Below are 17,439 nucleotides of genomic sequence, written 5' to 3'. Positions count from 1 at the left end.
ATGCATTTTATCTGATCATAATGGAATGAAACTGGAAATCAATGATAAAAGAAAGAAGGAAAAATCCTACATCACATGGAAAATGAACAATATGATACTGAATGATCAATGGGTTACAGAAGACATAAAGGAGGAAATCAAAAAATTCTTAGAGATAAATGAAAATACAGACACAACATATCGGAATCTATGGGACACAATGAAAGCAGTTTTAAGAGGGAAATTCATCGCTTGGAGGTCATTCCTCAAAAAAAGGAAAAACCAACAAATAAATGAGCTCACACTTCATCTCAAAGCCCTAGAAAAGGAAGAGCAAAACAACAGCAAATGTAGCAGAAGGCAAGAAATAATTAAAATCAGAGCGGAAATCAACGAAATTGAAACAAAAGAAACTATTGAAAAAATTAACAAAACTAAAAGTTGGTTCTTTGAAAAAATAAATAAGATCGACAGACCCTTAGCCATGCTAACGAAGAGAAGAAGAGAGAGAACTCAAATCACTAACATACGGGATGAAAAAAGCAATATCACAGCAGACACTACAGAAATACAGAAGACAATTAGAAATTATTTTGAAAACCTATATTCCAATAAAATAGAAGATAGTGAAGACATCAATAAATTCCTTAAGTCATATGATTTGCCCAGACTGAGTCAGGAGGATACTCACAACTTAAACAGACCAATAACAATAGATGAAATAGAAGAAGCAATCAAAAGACTTCCAACCAAGAAAAGCCCAGGACCGGATGGGTATACAGCGGAGTTTTACAAAACCTTTAAGGAAGAATTAATACCAATACTTTTCAAGTTATTTCAGGAAATAGAAAAAGAAGGAGCTCTGCCAAATTCATTCTATGAGGCCAACATCACCCTGATTCCGAAACCAGACAAAGACACCTCAAAGAAAGAAAACTACAGACCAATATCTCTGATGAACCTAGATGCAAAAATCCTCAATAAAATTCTGGCGAATTGGATACAAAGGCACATCAAAAAAATTGTGCACCATGATCAAGTAGGATTCATCCCTGGGATGCAAGGATGGTTCAATATACGGAAATCAATAAATGTTATTCACCACATCAATAGACTTAAAGATAAGAACCATATGATTGTCTCGATAGATGCAGAAAAAGCATTCGACAAAGTACAGCATCCTTTTATGTTCAAAACACTAGAAAAACTGGGGATAACAGGAACTTACCTCGACATTGTAAAAGCCATCTATGCTAAGCCTCAGGCTAGCATCATTCTCAATGGAGAAAAATTGAAGGCATTCCCCCTAAAATCTGGAACAAGACAGGGATGCCCTCTATCACCACTTCTATTCAATATAGTTCTCGAAACACTGGCCAGAGCAATTAGACAGACAAAAGAAATTAAAGGCATAAAAATAGGAAAGGAAGAACTTAAATTATCACTATTTGCAGATGACATGATTCTATACCTAGAAGACCCAAAAGGGTCTACAAAAAAACTACTAGAACTAATAAATGAATTCAGCAAAGTGGCAGGATATAAAATCAACACGCATAAATCAAAGGCATTTCTGTATATCAGCGACAAAACTTCTGAAACGGAAATGAGGAAAAACACTCCATTCACAATATCCTCAAAAAAAATAAAATACTTGGGAATCAACCTAACAAAAGAGGTGAAAGATTTATATAATGAAAACTACAAAACCCTAAAAAGAGAAGTAGAAGAAGATCTTAGAAGATGGAAAAATATACCCTGTTCATGGATAGGCAGAACTAACATCATCAAAATGGCGATATTACCAAAAGTTCTCTATAGGTTTAATGCAATGCCAATCAAAATCCCAACGGCATTTCTTGTAGAAATGGATAAAGCAATCATGAAATTCATATGGAAAAATAAAAGACCCAGAATAGCAAAAGCAATTCTAAGCAGGAAGTGCGAATCAGGCGGTATAGTGATACCAGACTTAAAACTATATTACAGAGCAATAGTAACAAAAACAGCATGGTACTGTTACCAAAACAGGAGGGTGGACCAATGGTACAGAATAGAGGACACAGAGACTAATCCACAAAGCTACAACTATCTTATATTTGATAAAGGAGCTAAAAGCATGCAATGGAGGGAGGATAGCATCTTCAACAAATGGTGCTGGGAAAACTGGAAATCCATATGCAACAAAATGAAACTGAATCCCCTCCTCTCGCCATGCACAAAAGTTAACTCAAAGTGGATCAAGGAGCTAGATATCAAATCAGAGACTCTGCGTCTGATAGAAGAAAAAGTTGGCTCCGATCTACATATTGTAGGGTCGGGCTCCAAATTCCTTAATAGGACACCCATAGCACAAAAGTTGATAACAAAAATCAACAAATGGGACTTACTTAAACTGAAAAGTTTTCTCTCAGCAAGAGAAACAATAAAAGAGGTAAATAGGGAGCCTACATCATGGGAACAAATTTTTACTCCTCACACTTCAGATAGAGCCCTAATATCCAGAGTATACAAAGAACTCAAAAAATTAAACAATAAGAAAACAAATAACCCAATCAACAAATGGGCCAAAGACCTGAACAGACACTTCTCAGAGGAGGACATACAATCAATCAACAAGTACATGAAAAAATGCTCACCATCTCTAGCAGTCAGAGAAATGCAAATCAAAACCACCCTAAGATACCATCTCACTCCAGTAAGATTGGCAGCCATTATGAAGTCAAACAACAACAAGTGCTGGAGAGGATGTCGGGAAAAGGTTACTCTTGTACATTGCTGGTGGGACTGCAAACTGGTGCAGCCAATCTGGAAAGCAGTATGGAGATTCCTGGGAAAGCTGGGAATGGAACCACCATTTGACCCAGCTATTGCCCTTCTTGGACTTTTCCCTGAAGACCTTAAAAGAGCGTACTACAGGGATACTGCTACATCGATGTTCACAGCAGCACAATTCACAATTGCTAGACTGTGGAACCAACTCAGATGCCCTTCAATAGATGAATGGATAAAAAAAATGTGGCATTTATACACCATGGAGTATTACGCAGCACTAAAAAATGACAAAATCATAGAATTTGCAGGGAAATGGATGGCACTAGAGCAGATTATGCTTAGTGAAGCTAGCCAATCCCTAAAAAACAAATACCAAATGTCTTCTTTGATATAATGAGAGCAACTAAGAACAGAGCAGGGAGGAAGAGCAGGAAGAAAAGATTAACATTAAACAGATACATGAGGTGGGATGGAAAGGGAGAGAAAAGGGAAATTGCATGGTAATGGAGGGAGACCCTCATTGTTATACAAAATTACATATAAGAGGTTGTGAGGGGAATGGGAAAATAAACAAGGAGAGATATGAATTACAGTGGATGGGGTAGAGAGAGAAGATGGGAGGGGAGGGAGGGGGGATGGTAGAGGATAGGAAAGGTAGCAGAATACAACAGTTACTAATAGGGCATTATGTAAAAATGTGGATGTGTAACCGATGTGATTCTGCAATCTGTATTTGGGGTAAAATTGGGAGTTCATAACCAAGTTGAATCTAATGTATGAAATATGATATGTCAAGAGCTTTATAATGTTTTGAACAACCAATAAAAAAAAATTAAAAAAAAAGAAAAGATAGGAAACGACCAAACAGTGGATTTATAGAGGTTGGTAGAATAAAAACTATGGTTCATTCGCACAAGAAATAAAGACATTTCTCAGGTATAGATTAAAATTATCATATTTAATTTTTTAAAAAATTTGGATAAAGAGAAGTTGTGGAATATTGTGTTCGTATGTGTGCATTTCTTTCCTTTCCTTTCCCTTTTTTTTTTTTATCATGAAACTGGGATAGAAGCCCGGGTGATTTACTACCAAGCTATATTCTCAGTTTTGTTTTGTTTTTTCTTTTTTTTTGATACAGAGTCATGCTATGTGTACAAGGCTGTCTTTGAACTTGCAATCTTCCTGCCTCAGCCTCCCAAGTAGCTGGGATTACAAACGCGCACCACTGCACCTAGTTAATTTCTTTGCATTTACATAAAGAAATTCTAAAAGTTTCCTATGGAAGATTTAAGATGGAGAGATACATAGATAGAAGCAATGAATGCACTATTTTTATTTTGGAAAATGTGAATATATTACCTATTTTATACATAAAACACCCCTTTACACCAAGTAGATTGACAAATATCATACAGTACTGAATGATGGCCAGTAAGCAGAACAAAGAAAACTCTCATTTAGTGCTGATAGAAGCGGTATTTCTACACTCATACTGGAAAATTCCTTGGCATTTCATTATAAGATTAAGCAAGTGAATGTTCCATGATCAATTGATTATATTCCAGATTCATGTCATAGTTTAGATCTGGAATGACTCCCAAAGGCTCATGTGTTAAAGGCTTGGTCCCCCAATGCAGCAGAAATCAGAGGTAGGAATATTGGGAAGTAATTGGATCATGTGGGCTCTGATCTCCTCCATAGATAAATCCACTGATGAGTTCATAATTGAATGAACTATGGGAGGTGGTGGAAACTGCAGGAGGTGGGGCCTATTTGGAGGAAGTAGGCCACTTGGGTGTGTTCTGGAAATACATATACACCCACGGCAAAATTAGAAAAGTATAGATTTGATTAATACCAGTGTCTGAATGACAGATAGGAAATGCCCCAGAGGAGACACACAGGGACTGATCAATATTCCATTTTCTCACCTAAGTCAGAGATAAATAAGAAATTTATTTTAATAGTATTCTTTATGCAGTTTAATGCCTAATACACATTCTTTATATGCATACTATATTTCACAATTAATAAAAATATATCATACATGCTGACTGTGAATGTAACTAAAGGTTAGGCCAAATACCTGGGAAATCATTCCTGTTATTTGATTCAATTCTGGCTGGCTGAGGCTTATACTTTCATCATTTTCCATGAGAGAAGGTAAACCAGATCCTGGAGTTACCCCTTTCTTAATAACAGATTGTACGTAATGCCTAATGGGGAAAAACACAAAACTTCCATAACTTTAATCTCAAGATTTAAGTGACTATGGTTTTTCAACAAGAGAAAGTTTGGATATTCTTCATTTTGTTGTTCTCCCATTTTTTACAACCTGGAATTTTTTAAAGCTTCATGTTAAACCATGACCTTTCTTCAATACTACTGAAGAAATATTCAAAATCAGTCAATGTATCAGTATATAAGTTCTCTATGGTAACCATCTGGATGTTGATGATCAAAACAGAAATCAGATATTTAGAATTGCTCTAATTAATTATGAGGGTAATGTTCATGAAATAGGGCCCAGAGGCATAAGTTTAATTACAAATGCTGAGCACTAAAGTTCATAACTGTGATATTTATGGTATCTATACAAGTATTTTTAGTAATTCCTTTTGAATAATTGATATTTCCCCAAATCACTATTGCCAGAGCTAGAATTTTACAGGCACAGTAAAAACACATGTGTCATATTATATATATTTAGACATGTTCAAAAAATAATTAACTTTGACATGTATAGAAGTTATAAACTATAAATTATATTCCCAGCATGTCTGGCAAAACTAAAATAACTACAAGCTCAAGTTTCACTTGTTGACTTGTTACCTGGAACTAAACTTCTCTGATTTACACAGATGGGCCACTAGAGCGCAGCACAAGCATATTTAAGAGACTCCCATTTTTCCATAGGCCAGAATGGGCAAACCTGGCCTGTTGCTACAGACACAGCCTTCCAAGGAAAGCAAGTTGTTACAGGGGCCACTTTGAAGGGCTTCCCAAGAAAGGGCTTGCTCTTATGTTGTTCTGGGATCTCTGACTGTACCGCAAGGCAGGACTAAGGACACTGCCTTTCATATAGGATGTGATGCTGTTCACATTTTTGCACTGGAGTCTGCCAGATAGCAAGGACATGCAGATGAATTCATCAGAGATCCAAGCAGGGAGTAGATGAGTTGAATCCAATCAAGCCACGAAGTCACCTGTTTCAGGTATTAGAATTTCCATCCACCTTAATCACATAATAAAGCTGAATGAAAGTAAAAGAAAATCAGGTAAGGGGATTGGGTTAGGAAATCAACTCATTTATGGTTCCCGAGGGCCCAGAGATTCTTCAAAGCTGGGTATAATATGAATTGTGAGAAAAAATTTTCCTGCTGGGCTGCAGCTGCAGTTCTGATAGCCAGCTAGTCTCTGATTAGCACTCACACCCAGTCAGCTGAAAGATAACCCAAAATTTACTCGGATGACAAACTCATACTCTTAGTAGAGGGGAGAGCTAATTTCAGGTGTTAACTTGACTGGATTAAGGAACGCCTCGCTAACTGGTTACTCATGGTGTGTCTGTGAGGGTGTTTTGGAGGAGACTGGCAGGTGCATCAGTGGGCTGAATGGGAATGATCAGCCTTCAGTGTGGGTTGCACCACCCATCAGCTGTGGGCCTTGATAGAACAGAACAGCATAGAAAAGGAAATTCATTCCTTACCTCCTGGAACTGGGACACCCTCTTTTCACATCCTTGGAGATCAGATCTCCATGTTCTCTGGCCTTTGGGCTCCAGGACTTGCACCAGCAGTTCCTCAGCCTCTGACCTCAGATGCAGTGTTACAACACTGGCTTCCGGCTCTGAGGCCTTTGGACTTGGATAGCCACACTGTGGCCTCCCTGGTTCTCTAGCTTACAGATAACCTGGGGGACTTCTCAGTTTCCACAGATGTGTGATCCTACTCCCCCAACAAATCCCCTCACACCTATCTATCACCTATCTGTCATCTATTTACCCATCTCATTGATTCTGTCTCTCAGGAGAATCCTGACAATACAGTGAGTAAATTTTAATTAACTTTTAATAAAATTAATTAGAAAAATTGTGAAGCGTAAACATTTTTTTATATTTTTTAAAAAAATCCACGTGTATGCTAGAGATTGATGGTTTGCATCTCCTCAGATTCAAATGTTAAAGCCTAATTTCCAGTAATGGTATTTTGAGGTGGAGATTTGGGAGGCCATCAGATTATAAGAGTGGAGTCTTCATGAGTTGATTAGTGGCCTTTCAAAAAAAGACCATAGAAAGGTATATTTTGGCCCTTCCACTACATGAGATTGCAGAGAAAAAAATGTCATCCATGATACAGGAAACACCACACTAGACACCAGCTCTACTGGCACCTAATCTTGGACTTCCAGCCTCCAGAACTGTGAGAAATAAATTTCTGTTGCTCATAAGTTACCCAATCTAAGATATTTGTGTTATAGCAGCAGAAACAAACTAAGACACTGTATGTGGTATTTTGTAATAAATAAATGTATTTAGCATGGTACATAATCTAATAAGTTAGGCTTTTAAATGTATGGCTTAGTATTTAATTTTACCTATATGATTAAGTTAAAAGTCAAATGAAAATTTTGGTTTATAAACATTAATGATCTATAGGAAAAATTAAGTGTCTATGAATACTTCAGTTTGGTTATATGACTTTTTTGTGATGATTTAAATAGTTGCCAAGATTTTTTTTTCCTACAAGTTTTGGGTTTTAAAGTCCTCAAAAAGAAAATTATATATACATATATACGTGTGTGTGTACACACACGTATATATATATATATATATATATATATATATATATATATATATATATATATATGTAAGTTTTAAATAAAATTTAAAATGTTTAAATAAATTTAATGTATTTAAAATGTTCATAGAAATTGATTTACTTATAACAAAAGTTTGAGTAAAACTAGATTTACAAATTTGTAATAGTAACAAATTTTTAAAACCAATGAAGAAATTTTTTTTTTCTGTTTATTAACCTCTCCCTCATGGCTTCTCACTACTAACTGCTAATATTTGTCTACCCATACTGTGTAGGAGTCCCTACCCATGCACCTTAGCATTCAATCATAAATTCATAAAACTAATAGAACCTTGAAGGTAAAAGTTGTAATGAGCATTTCTAGTATTCTGAAATTTATAAATAGAAGCTATAGAAATGTAAATTAACTGGGTAAGATGCAAAGTGTCCCTAAAAGTAGTCTGTTAGTATGACTAACAGACTCTTTTCCCTTCTCAATTTATAATCCCATCAGGGATTATAGTATAGCCAAGAAAAGGCTAATGCTCCATCTGATGGCATTAGATGTGTGTCCATTATATCTTAAGATATCAGCTGGCCAACCATTTTTATTAAAGAGTGGAAAATACATTTTTTTAAAGTGCCCACATAATATACACTTGCTGAAAAACTTCAACATTCTCACGGTTGTATCATCACCATTCAAAGGAAGGGATTGAGTGTCAGCAGCACCCCAAAAGCTCTCCTAGAGTACCTTCCAGGTAGGGTGAATATTCCATACCACAACTGCCACCACAACTTCTAAAACTTGTATCATTCTGGAAATTTTTCTTTTCTTAATGCATATTAAAAGAATAATTGCAAACAAACCATATAGTTTTACACCAGATTTCTTTGGTCTATTTTTTTTTTCTTTCAAGATTCATTCTCTGTTGCTTTGTGTAGCAGTGTTGCTTTCATTTTATGTCTCTATATTATTGCACTAGGTTTATCCATGGATTGATTATGCTGTGTCTAGTTGTGGTGTTCATTATATTTTTATTGCTTGGTGTTTTCAGGAATTACTGAATCTTGACTTTAATTTTATACTTCTGGGGTTCTTTTGACCAGTCTTATTATTTCCAAATATTTATCCTTTATTTCTGAGGGTACACTCTGTACTTCTTGATATGTACTAAACACTGCACTGGGCGTTTTCAACTTGTCGTGTGTGTCTTTTCCTGTACTTGTTATATTCTCTCATCACCACCCCCACCATTTTCTCCATGCTTCAGTCTGAGTATTATCTCTGACCTATTTTCCATTTTGCTAATTCTCTTTCAGGCTGCATATAGCTTGCTATTTAACATACCTATTGAGTTCTTAATTTAGCTTATTATATTTTGGGGGTCTAGAGCTTTTATTTCTTTAAAAAAATAATTTTACATACATTTTATATTTTTGCAGTTCTGTTGAGGGATAATTGAAGTATGATTAGATTAACAAACTCACATATTGTTCACAACAAATAAGACTTCTTTTCACATAAACTATAGTTTCCTTGCTAGTAAATCACTATGCACTTCAACACTATTTTGACATTTCTGATAGGAAGGCTCACCCAGCCTTTCTCATGTTTTATGCCAGCCTGTTCAAAGTAGTAAATTTTACTCAATTTAAAATTTATCTTAAAATGAGTATAGATTACCATAAATAGAAAGCACAAACATTCCTCTCCTATAATCACTGTATTGATACAAATTTAGTATGTTTGTCATCAAAGCATTATTTTCTATGAAATAAAATTTACTGAAAAGATTGAAATACTTTATTACGTTAGAACAATTAAATTCAATTGACCTTTCTGTTAGGATGAAGAAAATTTTATATAACTGTATTATATAAATAAGCCAGCTTTTCTTTATTTTAATCAATAAATAGAAATACAGGTAGAGTTAATTTAAAAAAACTAAAACTAATAGCATTATAAAATAGCAAAAATATCATTATAATAAAATGCTACAACTACGGGCAGGTTCCCGTATACAATTATATAATTATTAAATGTTCATTTAAAATATTTGACTATTGAGAAATTTGAATGTTGCTGATTTAACCAAGGGACTTAGGTGTTTTTTTTTTAAGGGATTTAGCTTTTAAGTTTACATAATATTAAGTAACAAACTCATATAGTACATGTGCCTTATGGCTACCATATTAGATGGAATATAATAAAAAATCTTTAATAACTTATATCTCAAAATATTTTCTATTCAATTAATATCTATGGAGTGCCTGTTATAACTGTGTTAAGTATCAAAGTGTTACAGTGTAGACGCAAAGCCCCTAGGCTGATCCTGAGGTCTTAATTATCAATATATATAAACCAATGTTAAATAATTCTAAAAATCTGGTAATATTTCTCATTGCATCTAGAACATTAGACAAATTGGGAAGAGGCAGGGCTACTAGAAGCAGACAATATTAAGTGTAATAAACAACTCATTCATAGTGTGGAATTAAAACTTCAACTAAACTAACAAAAGAAATAAAACCCAGAAAGGGCCAGTAGTTTGGGGTCATTGAGTGTTAGAGTAATTAATTGTATTTTCTCAAGTCCTTGAGGTTCGTTTGACATAATAAGACAGTATAGTAGTAATGCTGAATGTGATTGTCAAGGAAACAAGAATATGCTCTATTAAGAAACAAAGAATTTAAAACTTTCATTATATGTGCATTACAAGAAGATACTAAAGCACAAATTTTAATTACATTAATGACAGTGATGATAAAATTGTATTTCATTTATACTATACTGCAGCATCAGTTAAGACTGATTATATCCCATGTGACAGAAGCTTTATTCATTGCAGCTTTAATAGGAAAAGAAATTCTGTGGGCTTTTAGGACGGAAAAGTACAGTGGGAATGAAAGCTAATGTACACAAAATTCAGTTACATACCAAGAAACCCAATAACATAAAGGAAATGGAGTAGGCATAAAACTGTTGCCAAATATTTGAAGATTTTTCATATAGAAAGGGAATAAAAAATGGAAACATATTACTTTAGCAGCTTCACGGGTTATTTCTCTAGGGGGAAAAACTAAATTCATTCTGGAAACCTCCTGAAAGAACACATAACTTAAGAGATACAGGGTGAGGGAAGTGCTGTGATCTGAATGTGTGTTTGTATCCCCAGAATTCATGCTAATTCCTAGCCCCTGAGGTAATGATATGAGGAGGCCGAAATTTGAGGAGGTAATTAGGTCACAAGGACAGAACCCTTATGAATGGAACAAGTGCCCTTGAAAAAGAAACTCCAGAGAACTTATCTGCCCCTCTCACCATATCAGGAGTCAGCCAGAGGGTCAGAAGCACAAGGAGGAGGTTTTTTCCAAACATTAAGTCTACTGGCAAGTGCAGCTTTCTTAGGTTCCAGAATGATCAAGTCAAATTTTTGTTGTTCAAAAGCCACCTGGTCTGTGGTATTTTGTTACAGCAGCCCAAATAGATTAAGACAGAAAATTGATGCTGAGAAGTCAGGTTGCTGCTATACATAACTACCTAAAAAGGTGGAAGCAGTTTTGGAACTGCATAATCGGGAGAGGCTAACAAAAAGCCAACGTTGCCATGCACATACTTTAAAAGATGATTCTGGTGAAAGGTCACAAACAAAAGAGAACTGTATAGAAAGTTTTCTCAGTCTTCTTAAGGAAGTGGTTGTGAGATAGAAACTTAGAAATAAAGAAGGAAAAAAAAAAAACTAATTTCTAAAGGAGAAATGTCCCTGTTGCAATGTGGAATGGGTGGCTTGTGGACAACTCCTGAGCTGTGAGCTAAACAAAGGAGGCTGAGGGACCGAAAGAGACCCTTAACTCTCTAAATCTAGGGGCTCACATCTGAAGCCAGAATTAGGCAGTCAGGGTAGGTAAATCAGTCAGGTCAGATCTAGGAATTTTGAGTGAGTCTGGGATGTTGGAGACTGCCCCCTGAGGGATCTTATCAAGAACCTGCCCCTGCTCCAACCTGTTGCCAAGGTAACCTGTCCCAGGAATTTCCCCTCCCTACAGGGAGCTATAAGGATGTGTCCTTGTCTACTCCATCCTGCCCTTTCCCCTTCAGCCCACCTATTTCCCACCTGTTGGCCCTCCCACCCAGCAGTTCCTGGGCCTAGTCACCTAGGCAGGAAGAGGAAAGATAAGGGGGGAAAGGCAGGAGAACAAAGGAAGCCTAGGACATATAAAAAGGGCAGAACACCTCTCTTGTTGGGATACCATGTTACCAGCTATGGCCCTGTTCTCCCTCTCAGGAGAAGTCTATGTTACCCCTGCTTCATATGCATGCTTCTCTAATGTTCAAACTTCAACATGTGGGGAAGCGGGACTTGTCACTGATAACCAGCGGTATCAACCTGATCAACCTGACCACCAGAAATTTTGATGTGAACTAAAACCTACATGCCACACCAGGACCACTATCAGTATTTCCCAATCCCAAAGGAAGTCCAGTCCCTTTGGATCAAACACAGTTCACCTAATTATTTACCTGTCACCACCCATCTTGCTTTCTAGATAGCACATGTTCTATCTGAGAATGCTTACTTTTACATTTTGCTTCCTAATAAAGCTCTTCTTCTTGTCTTTGCTAAAACATGACACATCTCTAAATTATTTTCTGTGATGTGTCAGGAGCCTGGAAGATCGGAGTAAAGGTCTCTTCTGCCTCTGAGAGACTTCCTCAAACTCCCATGTGGTGAGTTATAGGCACAGTGATGGTAGAAATATAGAAATATGGACGGTAAGGGCAAGTCTGTCCAGGTCTCACATGGAAATGAGGAACATATTATGGTGAAAAACCAGCCTCTACCTCAGAGCAAAGCCTGTCCAAGGAAGGGACATGACCTTTGTCCTTGGAAAGACCCACAGAGCACTCCTAGGCACATTCCCACCCTGCTAAGTGGTTTATCTACAAATAACAGGATCCATAGCAACCCCCTAGCAGCCACCAATCAGCATGAGCCAGGGAAATACCTGGGATGCCAGATGACCCTCCCAGTAGTTTATGGTGGTTGATAACGTGTTGGGAAACCATGTAGTTCAGCACGTACACCCCTCTTGGCTTAAACCAATCAGTTCAAATGAATACCCTTTTGTACTGACCAATCACCCTTACCCAACTTGTTCCCGCCAGTGAATGTGCTAATCATGTTTTAGAGTTGTTATTTGATTTTCCCTAGGTGTGTGAAGATTTGCTAAGAGATGCTATGATGTATGTGGGGGTCCCTGCCTTCTCCAAAGAATGTATAAAACTGCTGGAAACCCTGGGCTCGGGGCCTCTCGGCGTCACCAGTTGCTGTGTGTGCGCGCGTGCGCGGAGGACCGAGCTAGCTCGCAATAAACACCTCTTTGCTGCTTACATCGATCTTGGGTCTCTGGTGGTCTTTTGGGGGTCCCGAATTCAAGCATAACAATGGGACATATTGTTGGCTATCATTTTTATCAAGTGGGCAAGAACACAACTGAATTATGTTTTGTGCTGGTGCTTTGTGGAAGGTGGAACTTTTGAGAGACTGTTACTAACTGTAGTCCCAGGAATCTGGGGGTTGTGTTGTGTTTCTCAGCTCTTGTGTCCTCATGTGAGAAGATTTCAAGCAAGACACAAAACATAGTAAAATTATAGCAAAGCTTATTAGGGGAGGAAGTAAAAGATGCCCTCAAGGAAGAGGATAGGTTCTCTCAAAAAAGAGAATGCCCTCATGCTCCCTTTGTTCCCTAGTTGGCGGTCTTAGGGAAGTTTCTAGACAGTCCCACCAGATATCACCTCTTAACTCTTGATTGACAGTAGTATTGCATCAGATTTCTAAGTCTCTATTGTGCATGGTCTTAGCCACAGGTACCCTAGCAAAATCCACTGAGAGGGATAATTTTGTGATTGTAATAAGATTAAAATAATGTTAAAGATCTAAAGGTAACTCTTGGTCACCTTGGCCAGTGTGAAATTGTTCTGACTGGAACTTGTTATTTCAGATTTTAGGATCAATGGTCTTCGCTTTTAATTATACTGTTTTTCTGGATCTTGGAATCTTTGGTCTGTATAAAGGTCACAAAAGTCCCCTCTTTAGGGTAATTTGTGTTCTTTTCTACAGGGAGGAGTCTTAGATTTCTCTGACCAGAGAATAATCCTGGGGATGACAGGGTATTTATAAGGAAATGTAAAATCTCACTGACCCAAGCCAGAGCAGGACCAGATTGGCCTCAGGTAAATAGCTTTTTAAAAAGCATCTGGGGGGCCAGCGAGTAAGCCCAGTCTATGGAATTACCTACCCCCTGAACTTCATGTTCCTGCAACTCATGTCTGTCTGTTTCCTATTAAAATGAAATTGGATTTTTACCTGAGGAAATTTCTAGCAAACTGTTGAAGTTGTGGTTCAGTTTCTCTTGACTGCTTACTATAAAATGCTAGAAGATAAAATAATTCCAGAATTGTTAATCAAAAAGGAAGCGGACTAAAAATTTGGAAAACATTTGATGCATTCATATTGGAAAAAAATAAACTGAGAGAGAACACAGAAGGTATTGCCACATTTGATCGGGAGATTGGGCTCAATCAGTCACTGCACAGAATCTAGACAATGAGGAATTTAATCCTTGTCTATTTAAAAACCGTCTAGGGCCTGTTGTTCAAGACAAGGGAAGAATGGACAGAGAGGCATTTGGCGATCAGGGGTGTCGCTCTTCTCACCACACACCCCTGACATAAAGGCCTAGGATGAGGAGGGGCCTCCCTGCCCAGCGCTGCTGCCAGTGCTACTTCAGATCTCAGGCTCCACTCCCCACACTTGGTTGTTGGGATCCTTGGCACCCCAGAAGTGGCTCTGGCAGATGCCACACTAAGATAGGAGAGAAAGAGTAGGAGCTAAGTACTGGAGAGCATGATCTGTAAGCGGGCTGTAATGCAAAACAAAAATGCAAGCTAGCCTCCTCTCTGAATAACAATGAAATAGGAGGATCAGGAGAGGAAAAGACAGGAGAGGCCACACAGCATGGTGAGAAGCTTGGGAGGCCAAGGCTGATGGTGACCAGAGGAATCCTCATCAGTGCTGTGACTGATGATTTAGGAGCAGCAGTACCTAGGATTCCCTTATTACTTATTTGGATTGCTCAAATATGACCAAAATACAAGGCATCCCTCAATCTATCAAAAATTTCCATCAAAACTTCAGAAAAATGTGTGATTTTTGTTACTAATTGGGGTATTTTTCTTGATTTCAGGTTGTTTGGCTAATTGGTCATAAGAAACGGGGAATGCAGATTAATCAAGGTGAACAGAGTTCTGAGTCTGACTGGGTAAGGAATGAGGAGGAGCAAACAGGCTTGGGAGGTGAAATGTCAATGAGGGGACAGCCCAAGAAGGCTTACACAGTTCAAGATAATAGACTCAATACAGAAATGTCCCCGTTCTCCCAACTACCATTCCACTAGGGTCTCAGAAGAAGTCAAAAAATAAAAGCAAAGTCATGTAGAAGTGGCAAAATAGGAGTGCCATGATCTGGGCTGTGCTACATTCCTCAGGGACAGATGAGAACAGATTGTTGGCAAAACATCAGGCCAGAAAAACCCTTAGTACCATTAGGAAAACCAAAAGGCACCCCAAATCAGAGAAGTACCCAGAACCTCTCCATTGAATCCTAAGTCAAATCCTAAGTCAAAAACAGCAGAGGCTGGTGACAGACAAGGGCTGGGACTGTGTGGCAAGAAATGTTTGTAAGGGTAACTAAGCTAACCATGCAGTCATGACACAGCAGCTGCCTCCAAACTTTACCCCCCTGACAAGGCCTCCATTGTGTCTCCAAAGTGTGGACTTTCAACTGGAAGACTGCATGGGTGATGGAGGAAGAGGAAGAAGAAAGGATATCAAGCTCTGGATGAGCTTATGCCTGACAGGAAGAGGGGACCTTGATAGTCAGAAGGAAAGTCACCCACATCACCGGCTAAAGGCAAGTTCTTCACCTCCTGCACAAGCACCGAAGCTAGGAGTCCTGTACTTAGGGCTCTAATTATTTCTACAAATACATTTTTGGAGATATAACCACAGAATCTGAGTCATAACTTTTTTAATGGCAATTATTAAATTTTATTGTAATTATTTACTTACACATGCAACAGATCCTTCCACCACCCCAAAAGTTGATATCTATGCAGGATGAGGTGTCATTTTTCTATCTTCCTATGAAATATGGTGCTTGCTCTGTCAGTCTGCTTGGGATCCCATGACAAAATTAAAGTCATGTGCTTGTATGAACTTTCCTCACAATGTGTGCTTGGAGAAGGCACTTCCTAGTGTCTCATACTTTAAGGACATTTACTTTACTGGATCAGGCCTGACCTCATACTTATGACCTTGTTTAACTTTAATGACTTCCTGTCTTAATCTATTTCTGTTGCTATACCAGAACACCTAAGAATGGGTAACTTAATTTTTTTAAAAAAGAGATTCATTTGGCTCATGGTTTGGGAGGTTAGGAAGTCCAAAATCCATGCTGCCAGCATCTGGCAGGATCTTCATGCTGCATCATCTCAGAAAGGCAAGAGGGCAGGAAAGGAGTAGACCAAGTGAGCACAAGAAGTCAGAACCCTTGTCTATCATATATCCCTTCTTATCCTCTCATGATACTGACCCACGCCATAATAATGTCATTAATTCTTTCATGAGGGTCTTGAATTTTTGTTGTTGTTGTTGGGGTTTGTGTGTGTGTGTGTGTGCTGGGGATTGAACCCAAGGCCTTGTGCATGCAAGGCAAGCACTCTACCAACTGATATATCCCCAGCCTCTGAGGGTCTTGGCCTTTAATAAGCCTTTTCTTACTCTCCATCTTCCCATGTGTTGCATTGGGTATTAAGTTTCTAATGCAAGAACTCTGGGGAACACATTCAAACCATCTTCAAACACATTCAAACCACTTCCATCTTCAAATAGAGCCACACTAGGGGTCAGTCCATCAACATATGAATTCTGGTGGAAATTCAAATTCTCAGTTGACAGCATTCTACTCCTGGATCCCAAATTCCTTCTCACATGCAAAAATACATTCACCCAGTCCCAAGAGCTCCAAATGTTAACTTGGCCTAACATCCACTCTAAAATCAAAAGTCCCAGTTTCCCAAATATCATCTATGTCAGATACAATTGAACCTCAGGGTAGGATTTATCCTGAAGCAATAATCTCTTCCGGCTGTAAATCTGTGAAACTAGACAAGATACGTGCTTCAAAAATACAATGTTGATATGGGCATAGGATGTACATTCCCATTCCAAAAGGGAGAAATGGGAAAGAAGAAAAGGTAACAGGTCCCATGTAAATCCAAACCCTAGCAGGTCAAATTTCATTAGATCTTAAGCATTGAGAATAATCCTCCTTAGTTTGCTGTTCTGCCTGCTGGGGTAGCAGTGTCACCTCCAGAGTTCTGTGGGGTGGCTCTGGTGCCTCAGGCTAAAACCAATGGCCTGTGGTGGGAGAGGTGGCCCAAATGACTTCTGAATCCTCTCAGGGGTCATTCTTTCCATAGTTGAAGGTGCATGTTTGCAGCTGAATAGTTCTGATGAGTTTCAGAATTCCCACAGCCTTTCCTTATTCAGTCCTATTCTCATCTCCTTCAGTACAAACTATTATTTCTGTTGGTGTCATCCCATTATCTAGTGATGGCTCATATATACCCTTGGCCTTCTCCTCACAACATCCTTTCTCATTTTTTTTGCAATATGAGGGAGCTGACAATTTTCCAAATCCTTAAGTTCTGAGGTTTTGTTTTTGTTTTTTACTTGATAATTCCTTCTTCAGTGTATCTCTCTCATCTTGAGTTGCTTAGAAATCTCCTTGGCTAAATATCCAATAACATTGCTAGCAAA

General features: G+C 38.0%; 1 protein-coding gene across 6 annotated transcripts in view; it reads right to left on the bottom strand.

Annotated features, from left to right (window-relative positions):
* Adgb (androglobin) overlaps positions 1 to 17,439 on the bottom strand; it is a 170,528-nt gene that overhangs the window by 90,823 nt on the left and 62,266 nt on the right. For all 6 annotated transcript variants that reach the window (XM_046427449.2, XM_046427450.2, XM_046427451.2 and 3 more), the window contains one exon: positions 4,841 to 4,970. In XM_046427449.2, the coding sequence (XP_046283405.1) occupies positions 4,841 to 4,970 (130 nt within the window). The remainder of the gene's footprint in view (positions 1 to 4,840; positions 4,971 to 17,439) is intronic.

The sequence above is a fragment of the Marmota monax genome, unplaced genomic scaffold (genome assembly GCF_021218885.2).
Source record: "Marmota monax isolate L192 unplaced genomic scaffold, Marmota_monax_Labrador192_F-V1.1 WCK01_AAM20220418_F8-fsc00114, whole genome shotgun sequence".
Classification (NCBI taxonomy): Eukaryota; Metazoa; Chordata; class Mammalia; order Rodentia; family Sciuridae; genus Marmota; species Marmota monax.
This window is presented reverse-complemented; position numbering and strand designations above follow the sequence as displayed.